Source organism: Carassius carassius, chromosome 7 (assembly GCF_963082965.1).
Source record: "Carassius carassius chromosome 7, fCarCar2.1, whole genome shotgun sequence".
NCBI lineage: Eukaryota > Metazoa > Chordata > Actinopteri > Cypriniformes > Cyprinidae > Carassius > Carassius carassius.
In genome coordinates this window covers 13,116,168-13,137,504 of record NC_081761.1, presented here as the reverse complement: position 1 = coordinate 13,137,504, position 21,337 = coordinate 13,116,168, and the positions used below count along the sequence as shown (strand labels likewise).

The following is a 21,337-nucleotide window of genomic DNA, read 5'->3' as shown; positions in this document are numbered from 1 at the left end:
TTCTAATTTATTGAGATGTATCTGTACTTGCTTATGACAGAAGAACCAGTGAGTTTTGTACTCACGTGTGATGCAAACACATTTCAGCTTCCACAAAAACAAATAAGGTTTGCTCTTGTGTTTAAAGCAAGTATGTTTGGGCTTCTTTTGACCATATCTGATGTGCTCTGCAGTAGGTATGTGCACTAATCAATGTTAAACTGGTCAGTTTATATGGATTACTTTTACAATGTCTTCATAATCATTTTCAAGCATCAATTTATTTATTTTTTTTGTCCTGGACCTTCAATGGAGTTCCAAAAACCTCCCAGGTTTAATTGCAAATGACTTCACTTGTGTTTTGAAGATGAACGGTTTAGTAAATTCAACAACTGAATAGCAAATGTAAACTTCTTTACTAAGAAACACTTAACTACAAGAATTATGTTTCTCAGGTGCACATTTCTAGAAAAAAATTGTGAAAGACACATACAGCTGCAGTCATATATATGCTATGATCTGTCTGATTGTGTGCGTAAATAAGAATTCTATTTCTGTTATAGCCTGAAATGGGGCAGTAGCTAATGCTCTGTGACGAAAAGTAAGTGAGAAGGACGAATAGAGAAGAAGAGAGAGAGAGAGAAAGAATAACAGTCCAAATGCCATTAAGTGCTTTTATAGTCCTAAGAGGCTCACGCACATGCACAGAGGAAGAAAGACAATATAACATACTCATCCTTTACCTTCCCCTTGTCAAAGTACAAACACACACACATCCACACTTTGAATGCTCTATGACCTCACATGGTAAGAGCCTTAGTCAAATCCTGCACAGGCTTTAGGGCTTATCCAATCCCAATCTCATCAGCACCTTCCGAGTCCATTGTCCGTGTGTGTGTGTGTGTGCGACAAAATCTGTGATTGATTTGTGCATCATCATCTTGGAGTGTGATCAGAATCCATTTTAAATGGCTGTACTTGCTTTTTTTGACTCAATCAATGCTCTATCAATAGTGATTTGCATAAATATCAAAATCGTGATGAATATTCAACGGGCTTCTAATGACTTTCAAATATGCATAATATCGTAGGATTTACTGCACACTGAGAGCTTGATGTGATAGAGAGTCTTAAAAAGCAGTTTTCTCATTTTCTCAGACAGATGTAGCATGATGATACGGGTATTAGGACACAGCATGTGACTGTGAATTAGCACAACAGCTGAGTTCTTACATATGCCTGATTAACATCCACTCAACACTGATAACTGACAAGATCCTATGGCTCAAAGGAGTAGAGATTCAGATCTTCCATTTCCAATGACCTCAATAAAATGAATAGGCTATAATAATAATAAAAAAAACTTTTTATCAGCAAATCTTCTGCTACTTCTTTTACAAATAGAATTGCAAGTTCCTTTTCCTATCTAATCCTTGGAAGAGTTGCTAATGTTGGCATATTATGTTCTTACTGCCTAGAAGCACAAATCCTGTACATGAAGTATATGGTACCACAATCCTTTGTTGTGATTGTTTGACACATTTCAGGATGTTGATTAAATTTCTATAACTGCATGACTATGATTTAGTTATCGTACTGGTGTGGTCATCATTGCTTTGTGAAATTTCGCAAATGGAAATGGTTTTTGTGCATTCATCTTTAAATGCAAATGAGCTGCTTTTCCCTGCCCTCTTTTCCAGAATACAGCTCATGCCTCAGATACTCTGCCAAAACAAAACATCTGCTTAATTTTGATCATCATGTCTATTGCACTGATCATCTAACTTATTTGTATGCATTTTAAAGCCATATCAATTTAAACTTCTGATATACCGTTTTCTGAGCAAAAAATAGGTCCCCTTTAAATAAATTAACTGGCAAAGCAGTGCTGCATTACATGCTATGACTAGTTTTCAGAGAAAGCAATTTGACATTTTTCAAAACAAAAAAGTTATATATAAAAAAAATCTGCTAGTGCAGTAAGACATGCATGATATGACAACATAATCAATTAAAACAAGGGTTAATCTTCTGTTTTCCTTCTCAAGTAAATGTATCTTGTATTAAGGATTTTATGTATGTTTACCAGTGTTGGAGCAAGTTAATTTTAAAAGTAATGCACGATTACAATATTGCGTTACTCTCTAAAAAAGTAACTAATTACATTACTTAGTTACTTTTTTATAGAAAGTAATGTTACTTTTGAGTTACTTTTTAAATCTTGGCAGGGTTTGCTTGTTTGTATGTAATATAAAAAGTTCTTCTTTTACAAATGTAAAAGCCTTTTCACAATAAAAGTCAAATTAATATGCCTCCAGCTGAAGGAAATGTAAATTCATGTTTGTACACTAGAGGGCGCAGCTCAAACAAATTGCATAAAGAATATGACACAGGAGAAGAAAGTTCAACACTATTCAGTAGTAACAAAATAAAAATAAAAAACACACAAATGTGTCATTGCTTAGTATGGTTAAATTGTATCATTGAAGGTCAGTAGCAAAGACATTGGTTGATAAAACTGAATTAAATACATAAATTATATTTGTATTATTTAACCCTTAAAGACCTAGAACATTTTTGAGGCACTTGACACACAGCAAAAAAAAAAAAGTAACTTAGATTTTTGTCGAAAATGAGTTATTGATATTTTTGGGACATTCAAGACATCCTTTATCATGTGTAGTATCTTGAGTCAATTTAATTTTGTTTTTCCAAGAAAATAATGGGTCGTCTCAACCATAACTTCAAAAAGCCTCGGAGAAACCAAGGCAGAACACAGTATAACACCAGTTACCGCTCTTTCACTTCATTTGGAATCCTTCATATTGAGTTACAGCGTTCTGACTCTGTTTAGCCGCACATCAATATTAAGTTACGGTGCAGGTTTGGAGTTATATGGTGTTCTGCCTTTGTTTTACTTTCCATTAAAGTATGCCGCATTTTAATTACAGAGTAGACAAACGAATTAGATCATGATCTACCAAACAGCTTCATATAACAAAGCACTGTAAAAACTAAATACCTTAGCAGCAATACGTAATCGTGAATAACCTTTAAAAAAATTTAATCCACGAGAATGAATGAATTGCCAGAATTTTAAGAAAAACATAAGCAATAATTGGGTGTTTTTTACTGTGTACTCGTGAACTTTGGATTTTTTCTTTAGAAAGTTGTATCTGGGTGTTTTACACTTCCAAATAATATTTTGTCTACATATAACAATCCCCAAGCAAGTTATAGCCATTTATTACAATATTGTTACAAGCGCTTTTCAGTGAAAAACAGGTTTATTTAGTTTACTAACAATATAGATGTGTCCAAAAAATATTTAGAATCGATTTTACTGGGACATTGCCTAGTGACACAAAGACACAAATTCCAGTGCCTTATCTGGTATGTAACGCTGTTACATCCTTGTTTTTGGTTTGTTTTATTACAAAGTACTCAGTCGTGTGTTTTCTGGGCTTTTTCAGAGAGTTCTCTCTTGCAAATGTGTTATTTTGTTTTTGTTTTCATGCACGCATGACAGACTTTACTTTCACGTTGTGTTTGTTCAAATTTCCAATGAAAATCCTAACTGGTGGTTCAAGAGACCAAAACTTATGTTTATTGGTTGAATATGGGACAGTTTGAACCAATCTGGGCATGGGGTGGGACTTGGGCTGCATAATCATGGTTGCTGAAAAGAAGTTGTGCACATAAGAGCGTTTTAGGGAACAAAAAATTGAAAAAAATGACAGCCCTACCTTGATCGAATGGTTTTCCTGGGCTCCATGTTCCTGGTTCCTAAAACAGAAAACAAAAGTTGATTAACAGAAAAGTTGATCAGCAGCCTTTGTTTAATTTTTCTGAGCTTTAGTATGATCCAGTACATAAAGTAATCAGGTTTGTATGTATTTTTACATTTCTTTTTTCATTGTTATGCTTACTTACAAGCAATTACACTCAGTGTAGACTGCATTATAATATTATCATGCAACTACAGCAGTATTAAGGAAACATAATGTAAACTTGGAAAAATTTCCTGTCAAACAAACAGGCAGATTGGAAAGACTGTTTCAATGGAAAAACAAATGCACAATCATACAAACCTCCACCTCCTGATTGTAGAGGAAGCATTGTGGGGAAAACAAATAAACATTAAACAGAACATTAAACACACATCACTTTAACAATACAACACAAAATAGACCACAATAAAATATGCCAGAAACAAAGAAATAATCATGAAATGCATATATATATATATATATATATATATATATATATATATATATATATATATAGATTGGCATTGTGCCTGTTTATACTGGGCTATTTGTTACCTGTCAGATTCAATAATTGGTCTACTCTTGTCTTCATGCTTAATTAACTAAGACAGTTAATATGTCAGTTTCCATCAAAGGCCCATCGAAGAATGATAGTACCATATGGTGACACAAAAACAGATATGGATATGATATGGCAACAGTCGGGTCCTCTTGCAGTAACACATTTGATGACTGCCAATTCTTTCTCTCCTTCATCTAAATGTGTGTTTGCGTGTATGGCATGCATGCAAATGCATTTAGGAATAAACAACAGCACATGAAATCCATTACAGCATCTCCATTGGTCATTCATAATATCCCTTCCATTCTTTCCCGCTCACAAAGAACTTTATCTTTCTCAGCCTCACTGCGTGTAAACACTGTCATTGTTCTTTTTCTCCTGTTTGTGCCTCCATTTCAGCAGCTAAACACAGCTGCCAACCGATCTACACCTAGATGGCTCTTGATTTTGTGCATTTGTTTTTCTGCCTCACTTTATGCCTTTATGTACAGATTATTGTATTCATCTAAGACCTACACAGTGGGAGCAGGATAGAAATAGAAATAGTTTCCATTATGTTGCAAGCATTCATTTTTATGAAAACCATGTGATAAAAGCCATGGCTTTCGGAGTGAATGGAGGGGTCAACTGCTGTCTTGCATGTTGCTGATGTTTTAAAGGGATACTCCACCCCAAAATGAAACTGTTGTGATTAATCCCTTAGCCCCATGTCGTTCCAAACACAATCTTCGGTGCACAATTTAAGATATTTTGGATGAAAACCGGGAGGCTTGTGATTGTCCCATTGACTGCCAAGTAAATTATACTGTCAAGGTCCAGAAAAGTATGAAAGATATCATCAAAATAGTCCATCTGTCATCAGTGGTTCTATCTGAATTTTATGAAGTGACGAGAATACTTTTTGTACACGAATAAAACAAAAATAATGACTTTATTTAATAATTTGTCTAATTGTGTCTCTCCGCATCATTGTAGCGCCATTCTGGGCCTTGACAGTAGAGGTCTTCACGGGTCAAAAAATTTGTGCATGAACCCGAAAGAGACCCGTAATGTACTACACCGAACCGACCCGGACCCGTCTAATATTTCAAAAGCTGGACCCGAACCCGCCAGGAATCCACTCATTATTTCAGCTTCAAAAGTCCACTTGATGTCACGGTAACAGCTGAGAAATTCAACTGTGCACATGTACATTCTGACTCGAACTAACTCGCATAATAACTTCGACTGTTTGCCCTTTTGAACTATAATAAGGATTGCTCCTTCAGTGCCATGGCCGCTGACGTTATTTATTTGCTATCATCTTTGTGCTCTCTGCCCTGCGTCGAGTCTGAATCTGACCACTTAAACTTTACGATTAAACGGTTCATTTATATTATTATAAAAATGGGAGAAAATGTAAAGTGCGGTTTGTCCCTCACTGGTTGCCATAAAACATTACACGCGCTCGAGACTGCACCGCACATGCGTGCTAGCGGGACATTCTAAAACGCTTAACGTGAAAAATGCTTAATATGGCTTAATGTACTAAGACAGTGATATTAACAGACCAAACGCACTGAACATTATATTAATAAAGTATACTATCTATAAAACATCAGATGAGCCCTGAATATGGATGCAACTCGTTTAATAACACTTTAAGCCTTTTCCCATAGAAAACCGTTATAAGAAAACGCTTAATGTGGCTTAATGTACTAAGAAAGTGACTTACGGTGATTTACGTACGGGTCCCGGGTCGTGTCCCGGGTTGACGGGTCTCGGGTGCACCGTGAAGACCTCTACTTGACAGTGTAATTTACTTTGAAGTCAATGGGACAGTCACAAGCCTCCAGGTTTTCATCCAAAATATCTTAAATTGTGTTCCGAAGATGAACGAAGCTTTTACGGGTTCGGAACGACATGGGGGTAAGTGATTAATGACAAAATTTTCATGTGTGATGTAACCCTTTAAACGTACATTCAGTAGAAGGTAAGGTATTTAAACTCTTTATTTTGAGAGTTACAATAATAAGAAAAAAAAATGAACAAAACTAAAACACATCAAATTCAAAATATATATTTTTTAAATCATTTATTTTTGCACAAATTATAATTTTTTTATTTATTTGTTTGATTGATTGTGTTTAAATAAAGCAATATTACTTAACGCTCAGAAGGAAACCATATACTGACTTTCAACTTAACATTTATTGAATATAATAGGCTAGTTTCATTTAACAGCATTTGGACTGTTTACATGTCTTGCATGTTTTGCTTTTTTCCTGGCTAAGGTAAGGGTTTCATTCTCTTCTGATTAATGTGTGTGTGTACGCGTATGCTGCATGCTCCATTAAGACATCAAACCTCTCTACAGCTCTTATATTGAGAGCGGCTGCTGCTTCACATCTCACACAATCAAGAACAGGAACAGCCTCCAAAGTAGTAAACATCTGCTGTGAAATCACTGGAGTGGGTTTATGAAGTCTAGACACTGCTTAAATAAGCATTATTTAAAAAAAAGAGTTGCACTTGTAGTGGACTTAAAAAAAAAAAACCCTGTACTTGCAGATATAATATTAATGAAATAAAAGACCACTTAAGTGTAGTTAAAGAGAAGACTGTTTCCCACACTTAAGTACACTTTTAAGTAGTAAGAATAATTATTTGTAATAATGTAGATTAAAATGTAATTTTGATTTGTATTTATTTTTAAACCATGTTTCAAAAATCTTTTATCGTGATTTAAATAAGTATAAAAAGTAAAAGTCTGTGTCAAGTACTTAACTATCATTTTAACTGTAATGTGTAATACAATAACACATTTGAAGGTAATACATATATTAAACTGCAACTTAACTACAAAAATCTAATCACATGCCAATCAATAGAAATTACACCTATCTTACATGTTATCATTTAGTTTGCCATAAACGCTTGTCAGTACATTTCACAGGATATTTTAACCATATTTCAAAACAAAGTAATTATGTAATTTAATAAATATACACTTAAGTCCTACTTAAAAGGGTAAACTAAAGTTCAGCTATACTGTATGTATTCTAATACATTTTCATTTAATTGCAGTTAATATGCAATTAGGTGTCCAAAATCAGGACTATTCAATTCACACTTAAGTAGTGTATTTTTAAAAAAGTATATTATATTTATTTTGTCAAAAAGTGATCTTTAAAAGTAAGCAAATGTCTTCACCTGTAGCTCAGCGTCTTTTTATCTGATCCTTCCTTCCTCTGCAAAAAATAAATCACTTCTCAGGGATTTATAAAGTCAGATTATATTGTACTGTATTGCATCTAAATCTATAGTAAATAATTAAAGTGTGCAATATGGATCATTTTGTTTCATTTAAATATACTCTCTATCACTACCGTTCCCATACTTCAGACACATATACACAAACAGATTAGCATAGTCTAAGCACTATAAATCATGATTATTTCCACTGTAATCACTTTAAGGGCATTTCTCAGTATACAGAGGGATTTTCTTGGGTATTATTAGAAGGCTTTTAAACATATGTTGAATGAATAACCAATAAAGAAACAGAGCAACATTAATCTGTTAATTCTAAGAAAAATACAACATTAAACCAGACAGTGGATAGAAATATCCCATTCTTATCATCACCATGCACATTTAGCATATTGAGGAATAGGTCAGTGTGTGTGTGTGTGTGTGTGTGTGTTTGTGTGTGTGTGTGTGTGAGAGAGAGAGAGAGAGAGAGAGAGAGAGAGAGAGAGAGAGAGAGAGAGCGAGAGGGCGGCCAGCATGACAGCAAGGTGGCTGTTCTCTCATGCAGAAAGTGCCGGAAGCATCTCACCCTTCTGACATCATTCATTCTTTATGATTCTCTCTCTCCCTCCCTCTCTCTCTCTCTCTGTCCAGTCTTTAACCACATATGCATTCACAAGGGCACCACAAACCGGAACATGCAATCTTACAGAATGCAGATAGAATTAGAACCAAATTAGTCCATGCCAATCTAACACCAGATGCTATGTAATACAAGCGACAAAAGCTAACGATTCAGGGGCGTTCAAGCTTATACAGCGATTTACAGTGACAAAATCATTCATTTATAAAGACAGCTGACAATTTCCTGCAAAATGAGTGACAGCCACTCTTGGCAATGCTTTATGCAAATGAGAACTGATTAGATGAGGTTACTCCCATTTGGACTGCTGATCAGTGCTCAGTAGACTAATTTGAAACTGAAGCTTTAAAGTATAGTCATCTCCTATTTAAACTGCTATTTATGCTATAGTCAAGCTGCTCTTTTCAAAAAGTAATTAGCTAAACTATAAGCTAACAAAAAATGCTACTGCACTGAAGCTACTAGAACAGTTGTTTTCAAGTTGGATTCAGAATTTGGCATTTATATTAATAAATATACTGTAATTTTTTTAAGTCGGAATAAGGGTTAAAACGGTCTTGAAAAACCCTAAAATTTCTTGGAGATTTTAAAATTGTGAAAATTTTTACTTTTCTACAACAAGTATAGATGTTTCAACTTATTTCAAACTCTAAAATATTTTATCCTTCAGAAATAACTGAGAAATTGCTGTTTACATAACCACAAACTGGGAAAAAAATAGTAAATTAATTGATTTTAACGTTAAAATCAGCGTTAAAACCAGAAGAATATTCAGTTTTTGAAACTTCTTGTTTTATTCAGTTATTTAATATTTTGTCACTTCTAGTATCCAGAATTATCAGGGTGGATTCATGAAGGTTGAGAACCACTGCACTAGACCTTAAATATATTTAAAAAGGTAAAATAAAAGAAATGCTATAAAAATTAGATGTATTGATCCAGTCTGGTTTTCTTTCTTTTATTATTTTTTTTTTTGTATTGACTGGGGAAGGTAGTCTGTATTTATTCTTTAGAATCTACTATTATACTACTAAAATAGTAACTAGTATATTAGCATATCTGCAATCAACCTCACAGAAATTCAGCTGCACACAGGCAGACTTGTGTATGAGTGCTATTAATGTACATTAATTTTCCCTCACCAAAATCTAACATAGCTGATACTAATCATGATGCTAATTGGACCTTGAATGATTAGTCATCGCCACTTGAATCTTAATTTTTTTTTTTTTTTTACCATAAGATTGCATTGGTCTAAAATTACTCCACAAATCTGTAAATTAATCATCAAATAACTTTTGACTTCCTGTGATTTTGTCATAACACACCACAGCTTTGGTTTGTAAGGCAAAGTTAGGTCCAATTAGCATCATGATTAGTATCAGCTATGTTAGATTTTTGGTGAGGGAAAATTAATGTACATTAACAGCACTCATACACAAGTCTGCCTGTGTTTTTGTGCCCATGTGGGCTGTCCTAAGGGCTATTTTCATAAACATGGTAAAATTTCTCCTCTCTCTCTCCATTAGCTCAAGCCCTAGAGCAGACTGCCAACCTCCATTCCATTAAGAGGACAAAGAAAAGAGGGTGAATAAGAGAACAGAGCGATAGACACAGAGACAAAACTATAAGGATGAAAGAGAAAAAGGAAGATACAGATTACAGAGAGTGAATTAGTTATCTTCAGTTAATATATATTCTTCAACACAATCTCTCAATATGCTTGTACAGGAGTTTATGAAACAAACTTCAGAGTAAGAAACACTACCAAGTGGATGAAAAAAGTCCAAATGTCCCAAAACCAGTAATTTAACTCTAGAATATAATCTGGAAATCACATTTTTATCCTCAGCGGTACTGTATTGTCTCAATAATATTGCTAATGTCTTTGTGGGGAAGATCTAATAGTGATTTCCCAGGGGGACATTTTTATCGCACCACTCAAAATTAATCAAGCAGTCCTACAAATGAATAAACAGGAATGTTTGTTGCTTTAAAGCTATGGTTCTCGAACATTTTCATTCGAAGACCCTCCGTTTAAAAAAATAATAATAATAATAAAATTGAAGCCACCCTGCTCCCATGAACCATGGTAAATTTTGTGATTCAAGACATTACAAAAACTGTATGTCCTTCAATAAGAACAATCTTATATAACAGTTGAAGGGGGAAAAAATAAGATTGCATTTTACATTTTGATTTTAGTGAATGTGTTTTGGGGAGTTTTAATTTAGATTATTACTGGATTATTTTAATATACTTCTAAGATTTTCCTTTTGTGTTTAATACAGAAAAAAAGGGCCTATTACAATATGTAAAATAATGAATATGTAAAATATGTCAAATTATTATTTCTTTTACAATTTTATTTTAATCTTGATGAAATGACAATTTTATTGATAGACTTTGTAAACAGAAGTAACATTGGCTTTTATTTTGAGATTTTATCAGATATATTAAATGCTACCAAATAATCCATTAGTAATCTGACTGATGCCTCAATCAGACTCAAAAGCCTTCATATAAACACCTCAAAAGATCTGACTGAGCTCAAGAATTTAGATTTGATTGGATTCATTGGTGTAGACCTGCAATAATCCTAGCAATAGGAAAAAATAAGCATGTAAATATATGAATCAGAATATTTTGTTAATCAGATTAAAAAAATACCTAACATACATGCACAGTGCACAGCATACATTTGACATCCTTCATGTATATCAATTTATATTTATGTCTTACGAACTGGTCAGTGAAGAAGGACTGAATGTTTATAAAATATTTGGTAAAAATTCTTTTTAATTTTTTTTTTTTTTTACACACACACATATGGCACTGCAGATTTTTCTTTTAGTGAGATAAGGTCCTTCCTGTCGCTAGGATGTTTTCCAGATTTTGGTGTCCTTTACACCAAAGTCAAACACATTCTCGTAGATTGGCTGTGTTTCTCATTCAAGCCTCTCACAAAGTCATAGAAAATTCTCCATACTCTTTTCCTACCTCTTTTGGTGACATTAGCCTGAAGTTGATAGAGTGTTAAAAATCTCACTATAGCACAACTGACAGTGGAGTCAAGAGTGTGTGCATGTGTGTGTGAGAGATGTTTGACACTGCAGGGGGATCACTGATGGCCATTTTCAGCCTGTCAATCTCACAAACCCACACATATACAGACATTTCACCAAACAAAAGTTTGATAGCCTGTGCTTCCCATACATGTGCAGTGTCTCAGAACTTAAATATGATTGGGGCTCTGTGATTTTAGGGCTCAGAGTCTTTCAGTTATCGCTTAGCTATAGTTGATTAAAGGAAAAATCTTGTTGAGCTGCATTTGCTGAACAGGTAATCTGCATAAATCACTTTCTCTTTAATGATGGGCTGAAGTGCCACATAAAAAGTAATCTTTGATGTGCCTTTGGCTGCGAAGCTGGAAAAAAAGAAGCACGAGAAGACGATTGAGAGAGAGAGTTTTCATGTGTGCATTCCCCGTAAAATAAAAAGTGAATTATGTTTTATCCAGCACATGTGATTTTTGAGTTGCAGATTAAGAAATGTGAATCACTTTAACTTCTAAAACACAAAATTCCCTCTAAACTTGCCTAATAGAGTTCACCGAACAGTTTATTATTGAGCAATGCTGCTTATTTATCAAGGGTTTTTAAGTTCCCAGCATGCATGCATAATGAAATTATTTTATGGACATTGTTACAGAATAATTGTTGTAATGTTTGTTCTTAAAGGGATAGTTCACCCAAAAAGAAAGATTATGTCACCATTTACTTGTATTGTGCCAAACCTTTGTATTTCATTTGTGCAGAACACACAAAAATATATATTTCTTTTGACAGAATTTTTGGGTGAACTAATATCGAAGTAGTTATTTGTTTTATGGCCATACTGATGCAGTCCATCCTTTTTTCTAGTGTTTGTTGATTGTCATGAAGCAATTTTGTGAAAATTGTCGTGGCCACTGTTAACTACTGCACATACAGTAATATCTTTGCTTTGCAAAAATGAAAGCAAATAAAAATCTCAAAAGGTGGCTGATTTTTTTAACAAGAACATATTGGCTGAATGAGAGCAATAAAATTCAAATCATCTGAATGAAAGTAGCATTATACAGTTATTACGAATCTTGGGTATTAAAATGTCAATGCATCATGACTTTCTTGATATTTAAATAAAACCGCAATGCCATTGGTGTTTTGTTTCTTGATTCTACCAGTTTAAAAGTGTTTGTTTTTATTGGCGTTCCCATAAAGTACACTTAAATAATTGACTGAAATTAGAGTGTGTACACAGTAAAAGAGAGGGGGAGAGAGACAGAACAATCAGGTAGTGAAACGGTAATTTGTCATGCCATGTGTTTGAGACCTACGCCACCCATGTGACTGTCTTAACTACATCCCTTACATAAACAACATTACCGCAAATAGGCACACAGAAGGAAATGGAAGTCCTCTGGTCCAGATGATATCATTACACTGAGTGTTCACTGTCAATTAACATCATGTTTAAAAAGAACCTTGTTATGTAACTCGACACATCTTGATTGTTGTTTTGATGTTGACGTGCATTCAGACAAGCTATCAGGGCTTGTCACTTTTGGTTTGCCAGCTACTGTGTGCAGGTTTAAAACATATATTATTCTATTCATCTTATTTTTGAGTATTTTGGTCTAACACAGTGTTTCTATGTATTTCTTTGTCTTGTATTTTAATCAACAGGAAAACAGAAATGAGTTCCTCCTACATCATATACACAATAGTTAGGTCTGATCCTTGAAAATAATTGGCCAATCAGCATTTTAAGTGTTTTGTTTTTTTTAAACAAAGCAGGCTTTAAAAGAGTGCAGACAGCGGGAAATGGAAGAGTGATTACAGAATGCTTTGAGTGGGAAGCAAAAATCAATTCCTAATAAATAAAACTATTCCATGCTTTCGAGATATGCTGCTTTTGCATTCTTTTGGAACTATTTTGATTATAAATCAGAAACATACAAACTAACCTGCCTATATTGCCCGTAATGTTGCTCAATATCTTCTACTTTATTAATGGTTGTATAAATTCAGTACACTCACAATCATGTCATTGTTCTTCTGACTATCAACACGTGCAGCATATTCATTTTAAAATGAGTTTGAATTTGACAGTCCCAGTATTTTAAGAAATCCATAAGTCATTTTCTGTTTTATAGATTTAATAAAGAAAATCTACCCTAGACCCAGGTACTAGAAATATTTCAGGGTAAGTGTAGCAAGGTTGAAAATCACTGCACCTAAGACATGGACGCACGCGTCAAGCATCACAACATCCGCAGGTGCAAGAAATACTTGTTTGTAAGATGCTCTCATTTCTAGTCTTTGTATGAAACAAACCAAGTACTCATGCTGACATACACAAAGCTAATATAGTTCCGTCCTTGTCTTAGTGTATTAGCTCGTGGATGGTTAATATTGCCGTTCCAAAGCTCAATTAGCGGAGCAGAAGTGACGCACTGAGTCTAATTGATTGGTGACTGTCTTCCGTGAAATACTGAATTACAAAACGGAACTAAATACAAAAAATACTGATTAACTGAAGGCGTACTTTGGGCTTTATACAGGCCAAATAAAATCCCATGCTGCTTCTTGCTAAACATTCAGCGTCTTACCGTAAAAATACGACACACGCTCTCAAACAACACATACAGACCCAAATAACAAAAACCGAGTAAGCTGCCACCCTATCAGCATCAATTCGAGCGCGCTATCGATTCCCCAAAAACGCGTTCTAAATAGACAGCTCTCTAGATTAAGGGAATGAGCAACTGTTATGAAGGAGAACAGCACTCACATCTCTGAATTTGTCCCATCTCCCGGTCAACCATTTGTCGTCCAAAAAATTGCCGTTGTCGTTGCGGGCAGAAGCTCCGGCGATCAGCAGCGCGCACACACTGACCAGCACAAGCATCTGCATCGAGACAGAGAGAGAAATCAACACCCTGATAAACACAGCGACAAAAACAACACCCTGATAAACACAGCGACATGAAAGGACGAATAACCGCTTCAGTAATCCCATATGCGTCACCTTCAAGAGGAGAATGTGAGCGCTGTCATTGACTGAAGAGCTCCGTGCTAAGACTCAACTGATCTTCACCAACCTCTCTCTCTCTCTCTCTCTCTCTCTCTCTCGATAACGCGTATGCTGGAGAAGGCGGACGTGGGCGCGTGGGCTGTCTTTCCATTTAACATCGAGTCTCTAATTATTTTTCTCTATATGGGTTATACCATCCTTACATCCTAATGAAAACTGTTACACGTCAATTTTCAGATAAATAGTTAAATAAATATTAAACTTAAATTAACATATTACACTTGTACAGACGTGCCTAAACTAGCCTCCTTACTAAGGTCCACAATTCAAACTCTCATGAGGACTGTGGGACGAAATAAATTGTATTAAATGAATACAAATATAAATAAATTAATTAATAAATAAATTTAAATGCAAAAATAAAACGATAATGCTGTTGGAAAATTATTTGTAAAAAATCACATTCACTTATATTCTGTAGCTACATTTCAATGCAGCAATGTGGGTGAAAAAGAAAAAAAAGTTATATTAGAAATAAAGATATTTCATTTTTGAAAATCAGTTTACATACAATATAGGCTACTGTTTAAACATATACTTCAGATTCAGATTATTTTATTTAATGCCATGTCAGCACTCAAAGCTATTTTCATGGCAAAAATATAATTACAAAAATACAAATATCATATAAATACAATTTAAACATTTATACTTTGGAAGTCAAAAGAAAGGCTATAAAAATGGCTATTTGCCCTAAACACCATTGTTAGCCAGGACTAGCATTTTTTAATAAATAATAATAATAATACGGTTCAGTTAATTTTATGTGATCTTGAGGATATTTTGGATTATTTGGTCTATTACAGTAGCTCATGAACTGAAAGTGGACGATTTCTTAAAATCAGATATTTTCAACATTTAAGCTTTCCAGACACTATATGGAGACAGGTTTTATTTTTTATTTTATTTTTTTAGCTAATTGAAGGATGAGCACTATGATTATTGTCTGTGTCAGGGCCTAATCATCAGCATGCCACAGATGCTGTCGATTAGTCGATTACCACAGACAATAATAGTAGTTTAAGATGATTTGAACCCAAAACATTCTTTTAATGGCTTGAGGCACTATTGACCTCAAAGTACATAAACTGGCACACCAACCACAAACAGTTGCAGGGATCGCATGAGATATGAAAAAACTATGAAAGTGACTGCAAGATGCATATATAAATGTTTCCCTGTTAGAGTCACTAATATTTTTTGCCATTGTTTTTATGCTCTCACACCTTGGGATGCTCATCCTGAGGTATATTAGCTCCAGATCCACCCCTGGCTTTGTTCACCCACACCTGTGCCCCATCTGTATGTATGTATGTAATACCTTAAAATATAAACCTGTAAAAAAATTTTGTAAAGAAAATTTACCCTTGAATTCCTCTTATGGATCCTAAATCGATCTAAAAGACCTACAGACCTTCACACAGCATACAGTTCAACGTTTTGATAAATTAGATAAAGTTTAGAAAATGTAAAAATGTAAAAATCTAAAATAAGATGATAACTTTCACATTTGATAAAATTTTAGTATTACTAGCCTTGAGTCATAAGTCTGACTATAACACGTCAAAAAATAAAATTTCGATCTCTTGTCAGTTTTAGTGCTTAGGCCTGTTTCACACATACAGCATCTGTCGTGTGACCAACGCATATTTATTTCATCACCCATATTAACAGGTTACAGCATTCCCACTGTGCATAAGCAGCGTTGCTCCTCAGAAGCCTCCCTGGCATGCCACTGAACACAGACTTTCTTGCTGAGCCTGTTTTCGCTGTGTGTCACACTGAAATCAGTGGGAAAAACATGCACTTTAAAGCTATTTATTCACACTTTTGCAATATATTTTTCTTTATGAAGAAAAATAAAATAATAGCACAAACTACTTGCCCACACTATGAAACAAAGGCTGGTTTTAAAAAAGTTGGGTTCCATTTTGTGTAGAATTCAGTAATTATCATTTGAGTTAAATGTGGTAATGATGTTTTTTTCAGTATGTTCTACAAATAGCTCTAAATGGACCAATCTTGATCTTTTATTTTTATTTAATTTTATTTTTTTACCAGGATCCATTGGTGAAGAAGTGATGTAATGCTAAATTTCTCCAAATCTGTTCTGGTGAGGAAAGGAAAGGAAAGGAAAGGAAATAATGTTGGTTTTGGTGACCATTGACTCCTATTGTATAGACAAGTAAACACAGAGGCATTGCTCAAAATATCTTCTTTTATGTTCCACGGCAGAAAGAAAGGCCATGTATATAGTATTTTCTGGACATGAGGCAAGTTTATTGGACTAGTAAAAATTAATAAGTAATGGTGAAAGTACTGTATAGCATGTAAGAAATTAAGTAGTCTGGGGCACATCCAACTAAGACCAATAAAATATTTAAAGCAGAAAAAAATGGTCTAAGAGCTAGTGGGTCACCTGAATCCATAAGGGAGAATGTTGTGGGAATAAGCTTTTAATTTGTGACGGAACTATATTTCTTAGAGAAGAAAAAAACACTAAAGTGTAGCACCCTCTGCTGTTTGAAAGAGAGGTAAAAAAAAAAAAAAACTCTAGATAATGACTTGGCATGTTTTTCCTTTTTATTTATTAATTTATTTTACTGAGTGACAGAGGTATAATGGGGCAATAATGAATTGTATTATATTAGTGTGCCAAAAAAGTGAATTGCTTTTTTGCCCAAACACACACACTATGGACAAAAGACAAGTGTTCTGGTCATATTGCGTTCTCTATTATTTAAAGCATGATTAAAAATGCAGTACTGGGCTTGAGATGTGGCAAAGAGATTTTCTTCTGCTCACACACACACACACACACACACACATCTATGCTTTCACTCTCTCTTACCACCTATATGGTGTGCTGGCAGGTGAGAATAAGGAGGTACATTTTCTCTGTTTTTTTTTTTTTTTTAGGGGAAGTGAGTGATTTCATATCAGTTTTTTGCATAATTTGACTTCTTTCACTTGCCTTTAAAGATATGTTTTTTCTTTTTAAAACGTGTAAATGTATACATACCTAAATTTTATTTAAAAGGGATCTGAAAGTGTGAACAGATGGCTCAGCAGACGAAATAAAAGAGGAAGTCTGCAAACACACCTGACAAACAGACCCCCACAAAACTTATCCTCAAAGTACTTGGAGTGGTTTGCCATTTGTTCAACATTTGTTATCAAAGAATAGTTCACTCAGCAATGAGAATTTGCTCCAATTTACTCAAGATGAAGATGAGTTTGCATCTTCATTGGACAATGACTTGGAGAAATTACATCACTTGCTCACCAATGGATTGCAGTAAATGGGTGCCATCAAAAAAGAATGCAAAAAAATGATAAAAGCATGATAATTCACAAGTTACCCACAAGACTCCAGTCCATCAATTATCATCTTGTGAGTGAAATCCATCATTAAGGCTTTTAAATTTCAACCATTGGCTGAAATATGAGACCATATTTCATTTTAATTCTTCCTCCAGTGAAATAGTCCAGCTCCCGTTGACCTCTCTTATCAAAATGCACCAATATTTGCTTTTGAATGGTTTGTTTGGGACTGTTTTCAGTTGTAAACGGTGCTTGATCTGGGCATATTTTGTATTCCTGATTGAGAGGACTTCCACTGCAGAAAACAACATAATGGATAAAAGACTCTATTTTAGCCTAATTTGTTTATAACAAAACACACAGCTTTTATGCTTCACAAGATGTTAACTAATGGACTGGAGTCGTGTGGATTATTGAGATACTTTAATAGCTGTTTGGACTCCTTTTGGACTCATTCTGATGGCAGTCATTCACTGTAGAGGATTGATTCGAAAGCAAGTGATGTACTGTAATACTTAATATCTCCAAATATGTTTTGATGAAAAAACAAACTCATCTACTGTACATCTTATGGCCTGAGGGTAAGTACATTTTCATTCTGGGGAAACTATTTCTTTAAAATGACCAGATTTTGACTTTGGTATGTATTTGCCAATATATGTCATCAGGTAATTGTTACAATATTCACATTATTGAAATACAAAAGTATAAAATGCATTGCTCAAATAACATTCAATCACTTGTACTGTGTAAAATGTGAAGAGTGTCTTTGTATGTACAGTAGCCTGAGTCTAAATGTGATCTATGCCTGATTTACCTCTGTGGTTGAAGGAAAAAAAGAACATTTATAGTGATATAAATTATATCAAAATTCCTCTCCTCAGTTCTCACATGCTAGGCCTCTTTCAGATCATTGTTAATTGAAAAACATTTTTGTTTTGCCATTTCTGAAGCCAGCAGCTATAGCTGTTGTTATGGCAACTATTTAAGAGCTAATTTGCTGAAAGATGTTTTGGAATTAAATTATCAGCAACTTGCAATAGCAAAGAAACAACGTCCTTCCCACTATAATTCTATTGAGAACATAAAAATCACCAGAGATAGTAGCTAGAAGGACGCTGAGGATTTTAGCCAACAACTAGAACTGGGACATATTGACATTTTAATTGACTGGAAACCGGGACACACCTTGTAAAACTGTGACATCTGGGACATATGAATATCTATATTGCTATCTACTTAGCATTTCATTTACAATGCATATACTGTAAAAGACGCAAAAGCACATAAAAATAGGGACATCTAAATCACCTGGTTTTATTCAAGTCAAAAATTTTATTTAGCACCACTGTAGAAACCTATAATTTATAAAAAGCAAAACTCTGTTTTATATGTTACATCAGGAAGAATTAGCTCTTTAATGTTGCAGTTGTAGGTTACCAGTGCAGTTTTAACTATTCATGGTGCAAAAACCAAGAGCATGGAATCTTTTAGGTAAATGTTTGATAAAGACTGAAAATCCTGTCATTATTTACTTACCCTTGTGTAATTCCAAAATGTTATTTTTATTATATTATACATACATATATACAGTACATACATACATACATATATATACATATACATATATATATATATATATATATATATATATATATATATATATATATATATATATGTATATTAGGGCTGTGAATCTTTGGCAAGGCAGCGATTTGATTCGATTACGATTCATAGGTTTTCGATTCGATTCAAGAACGATTTTTGCAAATTTAGAACGATTCAATTCGATTCGATTCACAATTAAATTCGATTCGATTCGATTATAACAATTCGATTCTGCATTCTTTAAGTGCATTCACGGGATTATTTAAATGCTTCTACTAAATTCTTTGAATGCTTAGTCAGGGGGCAAATTACAGTAGCATTTATGTTTAGAGAACCATAGGTTAGAAAAAAAAAAAAAACTTTTGTCCATTGTTAAATGCTAGTTTAATGATGCGACATGGCATACGTAAAAATGTATGTAAGCCAAGTTTTTAAAAAAGAGCTTAAAGAGTATTATGTATAAGCTAACATTTTGTCACACCAGGGGCATAGCCATAATTCTGTCAGAAGTGACAGAAATGTCAAATACAATAATTTTATGTATGTAGCCTATATAATAATAATAATAATTATTATTATTATTTTTTTTTTATTAAAAGAATTAACTTCTTTTTTAATTACTTTTAATTAGCTGTAATAAATCAAATACACTGCTGGACAATAATCAATCATTTGTAATCTATATTTTTTTTCCTAATGGCAATTTTATGATTGTTTTATATACTAGGCTACATTTAATTAGCAATTATTTAAATTTTCTGCACAGAATAAGGTAGAAAATATACTTTATAGTTTCTGTACTGTAATAAATGTCAATTAGCACTGCATCATTCATAAATTGTTTGTGTTTTTTTTTTTTGTTTCATCAGTTCATTCTGCTTTTATTCAGTTTAGCTGCAGATAGGCTATAGCCTGGCACGTCTATGAGAGCGAGATCGCTTCTCTTTCAGTGTGAAAACGTCTTCATCTCTATTTAACTTTTCCTCTCCATCAGCGATTGATTCTGAGAGAAAACGTGCCAGATCTGTTTGCTAATGAAACAAACGCTACTTTCATGCATCTGATTATCAGATAAATCTCGCGCTCTTATTTCAAGGTCGTTGTTAATGCTGTGGTTAATTTTAAAAGTTTCCTTCGTATATTCGGTTCATCCGCATTGTTTAAAAACATTTATCATTCAATGGATCTGTGCGTATGATTTAGACACTTACATTTCTGCTCCGTCCATGCAATAAATAGCTACAGCTGTCGACGCGGCTCCGATAACTCCGTCGGTAAGATGCAGAGAGCCATTGACAAACTACAGAAAAGTAAAACTACTTCACGTTAGCATTACTGGCCACGAGTCCTATAGATCGCACGCCAGCTGCGTCAGAGACGAACTGAGCGCGAGCGCAATCCTGTGACAGTCTCAGTCGGTAAACAGTGGAGCGAGTGAAGGACAGATAAGAGGCACGATTCACGAACACTCTTCAAGATCTCCATTAATTCGTGCGTGTAGTAATTTAATGTGTATACATTTTGAAAGCATTGAATCGCTATAGAAATCGCGATTCATTCGATTCTTAGCATTTTGAATCGATTGCTGTCCAAGATCGGTGATTCACGATTCAAAAATCATGTTTCAAGATCGATGCATATGAATCGACAGGGTTTGTAATCGATGCATCGAGAAAACGAGTGAATCGTTACACCCCTAATATATATATATATATATGTATGGTATGTATGTATGTATGTGTATTGTGACGAGTCAGCTGCCTCCTCCCTGAGTGTCACCGGCACCCCCGTACTAAATCGCCGCCCTTCACCAGGCTCCCGACTGGAGTGGGTGTGTGAGAGGAGGGGCGCTGGACGAGTCAGGGCTGGCGGCGTGTGATGGGGCACACCTGAAGGAAATGGAGCCTTATCACCGCCGCTGTTTAAAAGCCCAACACGCCTCTCCTCGGGAGACCGGTCTCTTCCCCTTGCATGCACACAGGTGTCCTCGTGGGTCCAGGAAGGGTGTGTTGAGGGACTCCCGCGCCACCAGAGACATGAGCTGCCGGACCCGCGATCCGGATGGGAACCGCACCCGTTTAC

General features: G+C 34.6%; 1 protein-coding gene across 4 annotated transcripts in view; it reads right to left on the bottom strand.

Annotated features, from left to right (window-relative positions):
* The window catches only part of LOC132143568 (testican-3-like), a 44,284-nt gene extending 29,922 nt beyond the window's left edge, over positions 1-14,362 (bottom strand). Inside the window, exons 1-3 of one of the 4 annotated variants that reach the window (XM_059553912.1) lie at positions 14,258-14,362; positions 14,012-14,137; positions 3,726-3,765 (exon numbers count right to left, since the gene is read on the bottom strand). In XM_059553912.1, coding sequence (XP_059409895.1) covers positions 3,726-3,765; positions 14,012-14,137 — 166 coding nt within the window. In that variant the 5' untranslated portion in view covers positions 14,258-14,362. Of the gene's footprint in view, positions 1-3,725; positions 3,766-14,011; positions 14,144-14,257 lie in introns of those variants that run through there. The other 3 variants (XM_059553914.1, XM_059553911.1, XM_059553913.1) reach the window with 3 other exon arrangements.
* Between the last annotated feature and the right edge of the window lie 6,975 nt (positions 14,363-21,337).